Source organism: Pseudoliparis swirei, chromosome 12 (assembly GCF_029220125.1).
Source record: "Pseudoliparis swirei isolate HS2019 ecotype Mariana Trench chromosome 12, NWPU_hadal_v1, whole genome shotgun sequence".
Taxonomy (NCBI): domain Eukaryota; kingdom Metazoa; phylum Chordata; class Actinopteri; order Perciformes; family Liparidae; genus Pseudoliparis; species Pseudoliparis swirei.
Genome location: NC_079399.1, coordinates 13,168,482 through 13,185,208, shown reverse-complemented (window position 1 = coordinate 13,185,208; position 16,727 = coordinate 13,168,482). Strand labels below are relative to the sequence as shown.

At 42.8% G+C, this 16,727-nt stretch overlaps 2 protein-coding genes across 8 annotated transcripts in view; one reads left to right on the top strand and one right to left on the bottom strand.

The window, feature by feature from the left end:
* Positions 1–4,511, top strand: part of slc24a4b (solute carrier family 24 member 4b) — a 31,989-nt gene extending 27,478 nt beyond the window's left edge. For 3 of the 7 annotated variants that reach the window (XM_056428811.1, XM_056428810.1, XM_056428809.1), the window contains exons 15-17: positions 277–389; positions 521–586; positions 1,290–4,511. In XM_056428811.1, coding sequence (XP_056284786.1) covers positions 277–389; positions 521–586; positions 1,290–1,439 — 329 coding nt within the window. In that variant the 3' untranslated portion in view covers positions 1,440–4,511. Of the gene's footprint in view, positions 1–276; positions 390–467; positions 590–1,289 lie in introns of those variants that run through there. The other 4 variants (XM_056428813.1, XM_056428812.1, XM_056428815.1 and 1 more) reach the window with 3 other exon arrangements.
* Positions 4,512–13,210: 8,699 nt separating this feature from the next.
* tmem121ab (transmembrane protein 121Ab) overlaps positions 13,211–16,727 on the bottom strand; it is a 37,561-nt gene continuing 34,044 nt past the window's right edge. The window contains exon 2 of the mRNA XM_056428816.1: positions 13,211–16,327. Within this exon, the coding sequence (XP_056284791.1) occupies positions 14,551–15,489 (939 nt within the window). The 5' untranslated portion in view covers positions 15,490–16,327 and the 3' untranslated portion in view covers positions 13,211–14,550. The remainder of the gene's footprint in view (positions 16,328–16,727) is intronic.

Genomic DNA, 16,727 nt, shown 5'->3' with positions numbered 1-16,727 from the left:
AAACTTACAGACTTTGTTAGCATTTAAAAATCCAATGTAACATCATTGGACTACTGTCCATAAATGTGTTGCCTGCTACATGCAATTAAAGGGTTATAACAAGTTGGACTAAGCACAGGAACAAAAGGAAATGGTGCGGTGTAGCCCGGCGTCAGCTGAATAAGGTTAGGGCCCTCGAGAATATCAAAGTATTGAACAAACTTTGACAAATTAAATCTTTTATATCTATTCCTTAAATTTACTTTTTTTAAATGGCTGCCTTTGGTTTTGTTGCAGGTCTGGGAGATATGGCCGTGTCCAACACTATCGGCAGTAATGTGTTTGATATCCTCGTGGGACTCGGGGTTCCCTGGGCAATACAGACCATATGTGTCAGCTATGGATCGGAGGTAAGCAGCTGGCTTACTTTACAAGAGATCAGACGTTTCTGTGTCACTGCACCTGTTGGCATAACTAACAACATCCAGCTCCTCATCGTTGAGGCGCTGCCGGTGAATTGTTGCCCTCTTGTGCGTTGCAGGTGATGATCAACAGTCGCGGCCTGGTGTACTCGGTGGTGCTTTTGCTGGGCTCTGTGGGCCTCACGGTGAGTTAATGTTTGCGCTCCAAATGTTCCCCAACCATTGTTTTTTTCTTTTTTTCTCAGTGTATAAGGTAATCTTCACTACTTTCACATTGATAAATAAAATCTGTTTGGCTGCTGCATCACTGATTCACTGTTATTCGACAACGACTGAACAAAGTTCTGTAACTTGGTCCTCAATGTTAAAATTCAGTGTCGCGTTATCCTTCCTATCAAAGATCCTCAACCCTTACTGGGGAAAAGAATAAACCAGAATTACCCTTTTACAAAAAATGTCAGACCAGAACTCTGAATTGCAATAAACTTCACGAGGTGGCTTTTGGTACAAAACAGTTGGAAAACAAATGTTACTCCCATTACGAAAAAAGTTTTACTTCTAATATTTTTTTAAATGTATTAACTGCTAATCATTTCAGTTCATCCATGCTTTTTTGACCCTAGTGTCTCAAACACTAAATCTTAAGGGTTCAACAGAAGGATGGGCACACTGCTGTATTAAACATGCCTCTTATGGATTAGTTTGAGGTTTGTATTGGCTGTGCAGTTTGGTAGTTCAGTAAGATACGGGTCCATTAACAATTGGGAGAAGCATTACATTTTGCTGTGTTTTGGTCCATTTTATCACTTGACTCAACACTGCGCATTAAGATTGAATGTGGAACACACTAAATCCGGCCCAACCCTCTTGATGTCTTTGTGTGTGCAGGTGCTGGGGATCCACCTGAATAAATGGAGGCTGGACGTGAAGCTGGGCATCTATGTCCTGGTGTTGTACGCCATCTTCCTCTGCATCTCCGTCATGATCGAGTACAACGTCTTCACCTTTGTCAACCTGCCCATGTGCTTTGAGGATTAGAGCACAGCAGCATGCCTCTGATGCCAAAACCTCAACCATAGCAATCCCAAAATGTTTTTTCATTTCCAAAATTACTGGACCTATCTGCAAACTCTTTTTGTTCTCTCTCCGCTCTTTATTGCAAGCCCTTTCGTCCCAAATATGAATCTTCTTCCCTCAAGAGGCAGTACACGCAGTAAGAGTGGACTTTATTCTTTGTCTCTAATTTGTCCTCTCGTCACATAGTGCCGGTCCTTAATTCTATTTATTTTAGGCATTGCCTGTTGCAGGAAAGTCTTTAGTTATTCTGTGCTCCGTTGACTTTCTACCCATCTAGCATGCCTTTAGATGTTGGGGACCTCCAGAATCATAAGTGCCCCCTGTTGATTGTTGGTGTGTGTTTTCACATTGTAGATCTCCACTCAATTTCCAAAGCCTTTTCACAAACCAAACCAGAGTTTGGAACTGAGAAGGGAAGAAGAAAAAAAAAGCGTATATACCAACCAAAACCCCCACATGGAGAGAACTCTCCATGAACTCACGCCTGAAAGTATTAGTTACCCCAGCACCCAAAGAACAAGTTCACTTTCCCTCTCGACCCCATGGAGGCTTTGTCCTTGGCAGCTCGCCAACCCTCTCCAGCCTGGACCCCACTCCCCTAGCATGGCCTTTGGCATCAGGGAGCAGATACTGTTAGCGCTTCACTTAACTCGCCCTCCGCAACTCTCCACTGCCCTCAACTGCTTGATCAATTCTGCTGTTTTCTAAAAAAAAAAGAAAAGAAGAATAAAAAAGACATTGTCGAGACACTTTGTGTCACTTTGTCCTACAGTCCAGATGACTGAGGTTGTTGTGCATCTGCAGCACTGCACAATGAAAACATGTAAACACTTTTTTTCTTAAAAAAACCAAGTTTTAGTCTATTCTGAAACACAGGAGCGCTTGTTGCAAACACGGGACATTGCCTGTTTTTTTCGTTTTTTTCTCACAAACAAATTGCACATGGAAATGCTTTTCTTGCTTCGTGCTGTAAGGAGATTTTACCACCCGGAGGGTTATCTGGCTGGTGGTGGCGGCAACTCCACTCCAGCATTGTTTTCTTTCAACGACGGGTCAGTCCACTTTTCCCTCTGCACAACTTTAGAACAAAAACTGGCTCCATATCTGTGCGACGCAGCGTATTTCTGTCACCGGGTGACTTGTCATCTTTAGACTGCGGCAGCATGGAGATGGTCGTTTTCAAGAAAAATGCAAAGAAACCAGTCTGTTCTCAACACTGACTGTCTGCTCTAACACTCCCCTGGCCAGCAGGGGTACCGCAGCCCCTCCACACAGGGCGGGGGGGCCAACCACAGCCGACGGTTATCAGGGAAACTCAGAGATGGACAACTCCAGCAGATAGCGACGGTGATGGTCTCTTGATTTTGAGTTACATGTAGATATTGCACTTTAACAGCCGTCCTCTCATTCTGAATCAACTAGTGCTTCCTTTTTTGTGTGTATTTTCGGTGTATATGTGACCGTGTGAGAACAATTTGTGTGCGTGTGTGCGCGCTCGGTACGGGCCCACGCTAGGTTTCCCCATAACGGGCTCTCAACTCTGGAACGGATTGGGACCTCGTTAACACCATGAGCACACCCGCCTGTGTCTGCAGTGCATGCTAGGACATTAAATGCAGCTCCTCCACAGCAAAAAGGCGGAGGGCTTCTGGGCGTCTCCACGGAAAACCCGCCCGACTCGCTTTACAAAAATCGGCAGCTACGAGCTACACTGCAATCCAGACATCTTGAAATCATGCAACGAGGCCCGTGAGGAGTCCACAAGTGAGGTGCAGAGACTGACACGCTCGTGGGGGGGTTTTAAGTGTTGAGAAATATTCCTCTGCCACGCTGGTGGCAGCAGGCACTTGTATATGCAATCTCAGTTTAAAGAATTCTGTGTGACGGGAAGGCCCCTTCAAGGCTGCCATATAAAGACGGAGGATCCTGTGGAGATGTGATGTCGGTTTGTCTCGTAGTACTTGATGTGTGAGCTCACAGGTGTGCGTGCGCGCGTGTTTGCAACGCCCGAACAACTGATATCAAAGGGTAGACTTTTCTGGAACTGTCTTTGAGAGAAGCCCCCCCCCCCTCTCTGTCTCCCCTCTTGTCCCCACTTGCACAAGGGCATTAACTCTCCACCGACCATGGCTGAAGGAGCAGAGGGGGCAGCAGGGAATGTATGGATGAATGAATGGAAGACTTGCCTCCACCGCCCTGGGGCCGTTGCCGGTTTTTTCAAAAGACATTGATGAGAGCAGACTTTAATGTCTGGAGGTGACCACACAGGGCCTACAGACCCCCCCCCCCCACACACACACACACACACACACCAACTGACATCCTTGTACACCACCCTTCCTCCCCCTAAACCCTTTCAGTGGGTCTTCTGGACATGCAGGGCCCAGTTCCCCCCCCCCATGCTTTTTGTGGGCAAGGCACGTCTCTCCTGTACTTGAATTGATTCAGAATGTGCAGTGTTGAGGTTTAATTTGTGTGTGTATTTTTGTTGGTCTGTGTGGTCACGTCCTGGTTGCCAGGTTTGAGTGGTAACACAGCGGGGGTGGAAAAAACACTGCTCCTTTTTGGCCTCATCTTGACACGCGTTCTCACCGGCTGTCTGACTTTCATCTTGATGAACAAGTCACTCTTTTTCTTCTTTTTTTTAAAGAGGGGGAAAACAAGTGTGTTAATCAGATGCCATACTTTTCATTACTCTGCATACATCCAGATTGTATGAAATCCCTGTGTTCAAAATATGTGCACATACTTTAGAACACACACACTTTAGAAATGGCAATTGAACACGAGAGGACCGGTATGTATTTCTTGATTGAATGCGACCTGATGCACTGTGAGCTCAATGTGATGTGGGAGTTTGTCAAGAATAATACATGATACAAAATATATATATTTAATGTAAAGTTAGTTACTATAAAACATTACTGAGGACATCTGTGTAACTTATATGAATGTATTGTCTTGCTATACTGGACATATCCAACCAATGCATTTTACTGTAAAGCAATAATGTGAAGAAAATAAATAAATGGCAAAAATAATTTGTGTTCATTAGTCTCAAGTTCTTGAATTGTTTTAAATGCATAAATTAAATAAAGCCATTTGTACATGCATGCATTGTTTTTACCCCATATTTTAGATTACATCAATGGTCGTAGTGAGTATTTAATCCCATCCCCCTAAATGTATGTCACACCTGAGATTTCAGAGTTTATGCTGAATGAGTACTTTTACTTTTGATATTTAATGTTTTTAACACGAGTGCTTTGGATCCCACACGTTCCATCCTGCAACTTTAACTTCATACTTTAGAAAGCTCTTCCAGAGCCACAGAAGACCTCAAATGGTTTGGACGCGCTGTAAAGTATTCCACATGTAAACTGAACGTGGTAATGTGGAGTCGCTCTTAAGTATAAATTGTGTTGGTAATCCTTCCTCTTACTAATTTCTGCTTGTAGAACAATTATCTTCCTACAATGCTGTGTACTAAAGTATTTCCTGTAATCCATTTTAATTCATGATGAAGATTTAAAAGTCAAAACACTGCAAGACAACTTCAGATATGCTGAATCCAAGCCAATGACATGTACAGATTTGATATGAGCAGTACAAAATTTAGGATTTTATGGAGAAATTACCCTTAAAGTAAAATTAATGAGTTCATGTACTCCTTACGGCTACTCCGTTGCACCAGCAACAATTGAAACTCTTTTCAAGAAAGTATATATTCATGTGCCCTTGGAATATATTCTTGCCATGCCACCCTGTTTGATTGCATCCTTTCTTTTGTCATGCTATTTTTGCTTACTGTATAAAAACTCGCAGATTTTTAATTAAAATTCCAGCATCTTCCAATGCCACTCAGAAATGCACATCATGTAGTCAGTGCTTAAAGTAATACATTGGAACAATACTTTTAATTTGGGGGATATGCAAGACTAGATAAATAAACAATCTACTGTTTGGCTGAAACGCCGCTGAAAAGAAATGTGAAATTAATGATTTAGACGTAACAGCCGTCTTTATCCCTGAGTGATAAATAATAATGTATTTGGGCCTTAATAGAAACGCGTATTGTGTGATCACGTTGAAGAGCACTGACGGGGTGATTGCAAACGATGTGTTAATGTTGACGGCAGGCAACATGTGAAGAGTCCATTGAGAGGCGAGTGATGGGAAAATTCATGTTTTGATGGCATCTCGCCTGCGTCAATATAGATGTTTGTTTGTAGCACCAGCAGGGGGCAGTGTTGCAACAGGACTCATGTCCCACAGAGAAACTGTCAGGGCTATGTATGAAATGAAAATAGAGATCCTTTACCCAAGTGAATAAGCCTCTTTGAGTCGGTGATAAAGTTTCAAATATCAAAATGTGGCAAAGTCAAAACATGAGTGGAATTAATAAGTGTGTTCTTTATGAGTCCCTGTCCATAAAACACACTGCACATTTGTTAATGATGGATTTCCACATTTTTCATCAGCCAGCAGACATGCAGCCATCTGGTGAGATCAGCATGGCACGAGCAGGCTACTGGTGCTTCTCCCTAATGCCCTCCCCCCCCCCCCCTGTGGCTACCGTGTTGCAGTTAACAAGCTTTCCTGTCAGCCGTGATGTTGTGCACTGATGAGTTCCTTCTCTGCGCCTTAACAAGCCCGTTTGGGCAGCTACTGCATGTCTCCCGTCAACGGCGGCTTAGTTCCCCGCCATCATTTGTTGTGCCACATATGGAGTCGAGGCATCCCGGCCTCCACACATACAGTATACCGTAATCGTGCTTTGGAAAGTTGTTTATCTATTCACCCGCCGCTGTTATGGGGACATTTTATTTCACTGTTTTTGCCTTGCCAGTACTTTTCTGACTCCACTCTGCTTCTTTGGGTAAATTGCTGTGCTGCACTGATGGATGGTGAACACTGGGTTGCTGCTGCTTGCTGCAGTCCCTCGTGAAGGCACCCTGCGCTGCTCAACACACGTTGTTGTGGCTCGCCCCTGTTCTCCTAACTACTGGTTTGTTTAGGCTTCCTTTGCTGAACTGACTGTGGTAGTTAGTTCAAATGACAAAACAAATATGTACCTTATATTTACCCAGAGACAGTTTGGGTTTTGAGATATCGTGTTCTATAAGTCAATTTAATTTAATTGTGGTGCTCACGGCAATGAAAAAAAAATACATACAAAAATACTCTTCGCAGAAACAATGTCCCGGTTACTGAAGATAATCCAAAGACCTTGACGTGAATGTGTTTTTACTTCATATATAAAAAATAAAACAATTATTGATAACTGTTATAGATAACCAAACAGCTTCTTGTCCAAAACGTTTTCTAACTTCCTTTTTGGCCTCAGTCTGTGAAGCTGACGAAGAGCAATTGAAGGTCTGGTAAATAGTGTTTGTTAAAGCAGATGTTCCCAATCCTATTTCACTTTAGCACCTTTAAAAATGATGCAAATTATGTGAACTGCACTCTCAACAATGATCTATTTAAGGCTGCTTTTTATTGTATTTCTTAGAATTGACACCCAGGTAGGCCTACTCTTTTCAAATCTGTCTCACGTGCCTTCTTTTTCTTTAGCAGTCAAATTCCACTGGCTCAGTCGATTTAAAGTCTCTAGGCTCACAGTCCACGCGCCATAAGTGTTATATGTCGGACGGCATTACCCCCATGTGACCTTTCCCTGGTATTTAAACCAACTTTATAACTAGATAGAATTAAAATAAACCGAATACTGATGAGGACAATGACATTATCAGAGCTGTAACCCGTGGTCACTGGCTGTTGAAGCTCTTTTTCTTTAATAACGCAGTCAATAATGAAGCTATTCTTAAAATATCACTGATATTAAGTCATAAGCTCTGAGGACAGTCAGCTGTTTTCACAACTAACCGCAGGACATTCAGCCACGATGCCCGCGCAGCTTTCATTTATGTTTATGGCAGCCCCCCACAGTCTGGTGCATTGTGGGTAAGTGATGAATCCATTCTGCACACGTTGTACACTTTGTACACTTCATGAAGATAACACAATACCTTCTTATCTACGTATGTATGAATGTTAAGCAGTCAGCCCCGTTGAAGGCAACAGTGTGCAATGGAGACTGATCGTTTTGATAACATCTGGAAATAAATCATGTAATGGTGATTCATGCAATGACTCCTTTAATCAAGGTTATAGTTAGGATAGTGTGCCATCGATCATTGAGGGCTGTGGACATTTGTTCGGCTAATCCACAGACATCCATCATTACAAGAACACATTTGTGTTAGAGAGTCCAGGGTTTGCATTTATTGTAGCCTGATATATAAAATGAGACTCAGAATCAAATCTAATTTTAAATTAAAACACCTATAGCCTATACTGCTTGATAATCCGTAGAAAGCATGGTCATTAATTCTATTGTTACCCATAATATAATGTTTCCCACAATTAATGAGTTCTAAAGATAAATCTGGCAAATGATTACAATTCAATTGTTTCTTTTTCCTGGGTCGAATTGTTTTGTCTTTATTTTGTCTTCTTTCTTTTTTGATAGTTAAGTTGTTGTTAGTATTTGGATGTTTTGAAATATTTCTGTATGGCAAACAAAATCAGTATTAATTTAATTATATTTCACTCATTTTACGGCAGTGTGTACATTTCTTTGTTTGCGCCAGTTTCTATGCAGCCTTCTTGTGTTAAGCTTAATTTATTGCTTATTCTGTCCACTTGGGGGAAGTGCCACAACCTGTAAATGCAACATTTACATATTAACACGTTAAGCATCTTACTTATGGTTTTAAACAGTCACATTTGGATCAATGGAGCAACATTAGCATTAGATTGGAATCTTGTTTCTGTCCACCAGACCAATGTAAATCCGATCATCACCTCTATTTGAACTCTATTAATGTTTCCACAAACTCATGGGGTAAGTATTTGGCTTTTCCTACCAAGAGTTAAATAACAATATCAAACCACTTTCATGTCCATGAGTTAAGCTTGGAAAGGGAGCTAGCCGGTGGTTAGCTTAGGTATCGGTATGAAAATTGAAAGGGGAACAGCGAGCATAGATCTCTCCAAATTAAAGAACGTTAGCTACCAGCATTTGTAAAATGTGGCAGGTGTGTCATGTTTGTTTAATGCATACTGAAATGTAAAAACAACCCTTAAATCAGAAATGATCAAAGCAAGTTCCTGCTCACACCCAGGTGTTTTCAATCAACGTTACTCTTGCTGATTACACCTGTACTCACTGGTTGAAATGGGTGAAGCTACGCAACAGTGCAGAGGGAGTTACATATCACCAGACTTCATGTCGGTCTAAACTAGTTTGCATATACTTTAACTTTAAAGTAAGAACAAAGTGTGTTACACACATAAATATTAAAGTCTATAAATCCGATCAGAAGTGATGGAAAAAAGATGCTCCTTGCACTTCTGGAACTTGCTGGAGAATTATAATTTTTAAAAAGTTTTCTTCAGGATATATCAAAGTAATCCACTAATAGCAGTCTGCTCATCCATTGGAAAATTGCAATTCAGAAACTGCTAATAGCTAATTCAGCAAACTTCTAATGCCACTTATTTGACAAAATGTAAACAAATTAAGCCTTTAAAAATAACGGGGCTCATGTTTCTGACCGCTTACTTACTGGCATCATGCCATAATTATACTTCCTGTTTGATGTCGGGTCTTCTAGACCCACAGTGCAAGACTTCCAAACTCCTGGCTGAGAGTAATGCTAAACTAATTGACAAGGAGAGCTGTGAATAGGCAACTATTTATGGCTGCAGAAATATCATCATTACTAACTTTTGGCAGGAAGTTGGGCAATACGTACATTGTAGTTTTATGATAAAAGCAAAGTCGAAAAAGTATTTTCTTCTAGATTACCGTCAGCAAAGAGCAGTGCAGTTGATAGTGTGTGTGCCAATAAAACTAAATTGGCTTGTGAACGAAGACATTTTCTAACTTGTGTGAAACAGAGCGAGCAACTAAATGGACAAAAGCCTATATAAGTCAGTAAATCCAAAAGTGGTCAAGAGAGAGTCTTTAAATCTGGAAACGCCTCCGTCTTTTGATTGTTTCTGATTTCATGTAACTGGGTGTAAGTGCTACAGGAAGTTATAGAGACACAGTAAATCAGAGGCAGAGAGAGAAAAAGCTCCTTTACCGAGTTATTACTTATGGAGAGCGCACAATTACTTTCCTGATTCACATACCTGGTGATTTATGGATGAGTCTCTCTCTCAGAGGATCTCTGGAAAGGTGATAAAAGACAAGATAAGATAATCCTTTATTCGTCCCACAGTGGGGAAGGCAGTGACCAAAGTGAATTCTTAGCAGGTTAAAGTGTTGCACAGATGATCCAGACCAAATCTCAGTCACAGACATAAGGCTCTGAATACTACCAAGGCTTGGTTCTGTGGCTCTCATAAGGAAACAGTTTTAGTTCAATAATTCAATTCAGTTTATTTGTTTAGCCCAATTTCACAAATTACAAATTTGTCTCGGAGTGCTTTACAATCTGTACACATAGACATCCCTGCCCCAAAACCTCACATCGGACCAGGAAAAACTCCCAAATAACCCTTCAGGGGGAAAAAAAGGGAAGAAACCTTCAGGAGAGCAACAGAGGAGGATCCCTCTCCAGGATGGACAGATGCAATAGATGTAATGTGTACAGAAGGACATATTTAGAGTTTAAATACATTCAATGAATATGACAGAGTGTATGAATAGTTCATAGTAGGCATATTCCACGATGGAGACCTCCACGATCCATCAGGCAGATGGCGGTGGGGAGGAGGAGTGGGCGGAGTCTCAACAGTGGGCGGAGTCTCAACAGAACAGTGGCGCAGTCAGGAGCAGGAATTCCACGACCCAGACCTCGATGATCCATCAGGCAGATAGGATCTATGCCGTCTCATAGGGTCCGATGACCCCATGAGACGTGAAGTCAAAAGGACTCCGGGGAGAAAGCAGAGTTAGTAACGTGTGATTGAGAGATGAAAATTCATCCTTAAGGAGAGAAAAAGAGGAGATAGGTACTCAGTGCATCCTAAACGTCCCCGGCAGCTATAAGCCTATAGCAGCATATCATGGAGCTGGACCAGATGAACCTGATTCAGCCCTAACTATAAGCTCTGTCAAAGAGGAAGGTCTTAAGTCTACTCTTAAACGAGGTGACTGTGTCTGCCTCCCGGACTGAAATTGGAAGCTGGTTCCATAAAAGAGGAGCTTGATAACTAAAGGCTCTGGCTCCCATTCTACTTTTTAAGACTAGGAACTACAAGTAGTCCTGCATTTAGTGAGCGTAGCTCTCTAGTGGGTCAATATGGTACTACAAGCTCCTTAAGATATGATGGTGCATCACCAATCAAGGCTTTGTAGGTTAAGAGAATAATTTTAAAAGTGATTCTTGATTTTACTGGGAGCCAGTGCAGAGCAGCTAGTGCAGGAGTGATGTGATCTCTTCCTTAGTTTTAGTGAGAACACGAGCTGCAGCATTCTGGATCAACTGGAGGGACCTAAGAGATTTATTAGAGCAGCCTGATAATAAGGAGTTGCAGTAATCCAGTCTCGAAGTAACGAACGCTTGAACCAATTTTTCTGCATCTTTTTGAGACAAGATGTGCCTGATTTTTGAAATATTACGTAGATGAAAGAATGCAGTCCTTGAGATTTGCTTTACGTGGGAGTTAAAGGACAAGTCCCGATCAAAGATAACGCCAAGATTCTTTACAGTGGTGTTGGATGCCAGGGCAATGCCATCTACAGAATCCACATCACCAGATAATACTGGACTTGGTTCTCCATTCTCATTCCTTTTTTGTGTGCTGAATCTAACGTTTAGAGATATTTAATAATGTTTGCATCTGTGTGCCAACCGGGCAATACGTAGGCTCCACTATCGCAGACATTTTGTCAACTCGCAATGCTTGCATTTAGCATTATCAAAGTTAAAGATAATACCTCCATCATCTCAACATTTAGTCTCATCATCTTTTTACATTTAACATGAAATTCTTTAGATAGATTTAAAAAACAAAATCTACGTGTTTATGTTGCACAGTGTCAAAACTGCTGTCCTAGCTTACAAGTATACTCCAAATATAGAGACGTGGATATGATAATAGTGTGTAAACCACAGTGACACGATTACGAAGGATTATTTATTGGGGTACAGTTCACGCTACCACTTCCTCTGGGTGGTGGATGATTGGCAGTAAGCAGTGTAATGCAATAATAATGTGTATTAATGGGACAAAAGCAAACAGCAACTGATGGCATCCTTTTGTCCAACAGCATATTATGTAATGACGCAACAGTGATGTTCAGGGTTTGAGACTGACCATCCACTTTTGTCAAATCTCAACAACATAGGGCTTATTTTGTAGAATAAATACCTTTTAGATATTTCTCTCCTGGTATCACCGTCCTCTTTTTACAAAAGTATTATTATTGTCAGGAATCCTTCCCAAAAACAATTAACCGGAATACCCCGAATTCAGGAATTATCTGGAAATATTAATTTAATCTCTTATCATTCTCAAGTGTTTACTTTAGTAATAAAAATGTATATATATATATACATGAATAAATATATGCATTTAAATATAATATTGATCAAATATAACAGACTAAACCATATGAACAAACTTATGAAGTCATCTCCCTACATTCTCATCTCATTTATTTCTTATTACTTATTTATTTTATTTATTTTGTATGCCTGCCTCATGGTGCAGAGTTAAGAAGTTGATGAAGGAAATCCGACAAACCAAACTGAAACTGATGTTCCCCAGAGAGAAGCAATTATTATATTTTTATTTTTATATTTAGATTTTTCAGAGAGAGGCTTTCAAGATTTGTAAAGAAGTTAACTGATCCTGCTCAGCTAGTTTAAGAGTGTATTGTTTGATGAGCTTGAGCAACAATATCATGGTTGTGAAAAAGAAAACACTTCTTTGTGCATACTTAGTTTCTTGCAGTACTATAACTCACTCAACAAGGTCAGTCTTCTCTGTCTATATTTATTTTATATAATATGTACTGTAACTCTTAAAACTACAACTAAAATAAAATAAAATGAAGCTGTCTATTAATAGCCGACTTTGCTTTGCTGAGGATATTTAGCAGTAAAGGGTTCACACCTACTGACGTCTGGAGTGTAGTTTTACCCCTGCAAATGAGGATATGTTAAATTAATAATGGTTTCAATGGTAAACATGTAATGCTGCATTCATACAATATACCTTTGTTAATTAGAATTTGAAGTCAGTTCTGGTATTTGCAGTCCAGTCAGTCTGATTTAACTCCAATAGTTCAAATAGACCGCGTTAAGCAATTTTGAGACTCAGAATGATCTTTTTAAAAAAGCTTGACAAGGATAAAGAGACCTGACTCACCCGGTCTCTTTGTCACTCTGGAGCCGACAGTTAAGTGTCTCTGTAAGCTGAGATCAGCAGCTGATCTGAGTCGACCTCCCGGCAGCAACGTGACAGACTGTGCTCATGTGGCTGACCGCTCCTCCTCTCACCACAACGTTTAGGTCAGTTCTTAAAACTCTGTAGAGAAACATGGAGGCGATTCATCAGCTGTAAAAGTTCTATTTCATCACTTGTTGGTGTTGGTGCAGAGAAGATTTGTGTTAATGGAACACAACAACAAATGTGAAAACAATAAAGAGTTCTGGGAAGAAAAAGGGAAAAACGCTTGAAGAAGAAGGTTGAAACATTTTTATATTTGCGAGGCTCTGTCAACAAGAGAAGCTGTGATCACAACACACAAAGGAAAGTTACATTGTTCTCTACTTTATCTTTACATATAAACTATTTGCGTTCTACTAAATAGATGCTCTGAATGTCGTATAGAGAACCTTTAATTTGGCTCAAAATAATATATACTTAATAATAACAAACAATTCGGAAAAAGAAACCAAGCTCTCGTCATTATTCTTTTATACATACTTTTATTAAAACATCATTGGCCTCCAACCAGTAAATAATGTACATGATAATAAGGATAATAATAATCAGAATAATAATAATAAACTGAATAACATCATACCAAGTCTTTTCTGTTTGTATGTTATAGTATTTATGCTTTATCTTTTGTCTTTTGTATCTTCAGTGAGGCGTTCTCTGGACTCTCTGCATTGTACAGTACAGGAAACAAAACATAATTTTCTTACCCCCATCTTATTAGGTTTTTTTTCTTCTGACATCATTACATATTTCGTCTCATTTGTTGTTCATCACACGCATCAACCAGTCACATCTGTTAACCCAAACCTGCTGTGGTGACCATGAACATGTACGCCTGCAGGCACACACTCTACAGACGAGAGTGTGTGCACATAGACACACACACACACACACAATAAAACACACGCTCAGATGCCTGCAGTGGGGGGTGTAGTGCTGAGCTCTGGTGCTTTAATCAGACCTTTGGCCGTAAAGCGTCACACTGACCGAGGCAGCAGCTTCCACAGAGCTCTTTTTCTCAGCAGAACCAAACGCAGAAGGAAAAACGCATTCATCTGCCACCGACCTTGCACAGAGCAGATAGCCGCCCATGACTGACCCTTGTACTTCTCTGCATTTCCTCTCCATCACAGCTTCACGCTGAGTGGCGCGTCCTTTGCTGCTGGAATTCAAAGGAAATGCCACAGATGCACTGTTGAAAAAGTGACCTTTAAAAAAAATACAAGACGCTCACTGAGGGGGGACCAGCTGTCTGTTTTACACAACATAATGTCACCGGGCTTTGCACTGTGGAGATTGTCTCTCATAAAAGTTTGAACTTTTAAAACCTTTTGAAACAATTAAAAACACAATGGCACCATAAAAACCTTTGACTAGATTTCAAAGTCTGCGTGCTGCACTCCGAGTCAAGCGTCGGTTTACTGTATGTTCTGACCGGCAGGTGATGCTGAAAATCTCTTTTATGGTTCCATCGCCGTTTTTGTGGGCTTGACAAGTGCAGAATATCATCCCGTCATGCAGCTGATTTCTCTCTCTACCTTCACCGCTGGAGCGTTCATAAAAAGCAGTCATTTTATAATGGTGCCCAGTCCACCACTGGCGGTCATGTGTCAATGACTTCCTGCACCGGCGAAGGTTCATGCGGCAAACTCGAGGCGTTGGGCAGCGGCTGCGTGTGGCTGTTCTGCTGCATCTCTAGCGCCATGGCGTTCCGCGGGTGGGGGAACTCCTTCACCTGTCTGCGGTACTCCAGGAAGGTGGACGCCTTGGTGGCGATCGCAACCACGTTCTTTCCGACAAAGATGGTGGAAACGCGGCTGTCCTGAAACAGCACCATGTTGACGCCTCGTATGAGGATGGTCACCACGTTTATGGTGACCAAGCTCAGAACTGGGTACAGCATCATCTTCTGGCGAGACATGTGCTCCCCCTGCATGCTGATCTCACTGAGCGACACGCAGGGCAGGATGAGCAGCAGGATGTAGCAGTAGAAGAACATCAGGCCCTCGGCCCAGATGGGCAGGCCTGTGTGCTGGGGCTCCCACAGGTTGGCTTGGATGTCCAGCAGGTCCAGCAGGTCCAGAGCCACCCAGAACAGGCGACTCCTCATGTCCTCTTTCTTCCGGAAAGTTCTCACATATTCCATACTATCCAGAGCCACGAGAACCAAGTATAAGCCCGGCACACATACAGATAATAACAACGTCAACGCCTTCCGGGCCACCGTCTCCAGACTCTTCCGGTCTGCCTTGCAATTCTGGAAGACGAAGTAGAGCTTGATCTCCAGGACGAAGATGTACAGAAACCAGAGGATCATGGCGTATCCGCGCCGGGCGGTGCGCACCTCAGCGCCGACCCACACCGCCACGTATCGCAGCACGATGAGGAAGCATACGTCCCCGACCAGCACGATAATACACACGCCAATCTTTCTGGGCCCCTGGTTCTGCTCCACCAGGTAGGCGTCCATGAAGGCCATGCTGGTGATGATGACGATGGTGGTCAGGCACACGTGGCGTTTGTCTGGGGGTGGCAACACCATGGCGAGGGCCCCTGCTGGCACACGCTCCCAGTTCCCAGCGTGTCAAATAAAAAAAAATAGTTCAGATGGTTAAACACGGCACGGAGTCCTCTCCAAACCTTTACGGTTGGAGAATTAGTTTTCTTTATTTAAGGTGGTCCGAAGGAGCAAAAGACTCGTGTGCGACTTGTGTCTAATATTAGAACCGCACGATGAGTCGCTCCACTAATAGTCCACGGAGGAGGAGGGTTATTGCGATGTATAAGCAGAGTGTGGCGTCAGTGAAGAGATGCGGGCGGCTGATTGCTCTCAGAACATCCCCTCGTCACTCAACGCACTTCCATTGATCCGCCTCCGCCCCTCAGCAGCAACTACAACCAGCGTCTCTACGGCTGACACACCGTGACCGATGGTCATCCACACGCAGTCAAACGGAGAATACTCTTCCAGCCGGCTCGGTCTCGTACGCCTGCGATGGGATTGCGGGGCACGGTGCTGCAGCACAGCAATGTTTATGGAGCGGTTTGTTCCGGTTGGACTCCGGGTAGGAAGCAGGACTTGTATGTGCGCCCGCGCCGCAGCTCGGCATGTGCGAGGGACACCTCTCCGGATACTCCTTTGGACGGCGGTGCGCCGTGTGTGGCTCCTCGCAATCTTGCAGTGTGTGTGAAGGGAAACGGAGGAGAGAGAGGAGAGCGGTGTGCAGTGGCCAAAGGCCCCCAGACGCCATCAATCACGGAGACAGTCGGTCAGCGGCCCACGAGGCCTTGCCGCCGACGCCGGCTTCCCTTGGGGGAGGCGCTTACATCGGTTTGAAGATCCATCCTTCCCGTCTCCGCTTGCCACGCCTCTCCACAGCCTAGAAGAGGGAGAGATAAAGAGCAGAAGAGGGGGAGGGCAGAGGAGAAAGAAACCCGTCAGCACCACTTGGCCATATAACACCGTTTTCATTGCCAACGGCGCACCACATATGAGGAGCCAAGCAACGTGTCAGCTCGACTAACATGCACTGAGAGGGCAGAGCATAGTGCACACGTTACCCTCAGACTGCTGCAGCATGTCACTATGTCTCCATTGTCTGGGACGGGTCACATTGCGATGATGCTTCGATGGCATTGTGACTACTCAGCATATTTGGGACCATCATACCCAGTCGTTGAAATCTTGGGAGTTGAGGAGGATTTATTTCAATAACTTGTGGTCTCTTAGGTCTCTTATAGTGGCTAACTGCTCGGCACCTTATCTTCTTTTTACTGCAG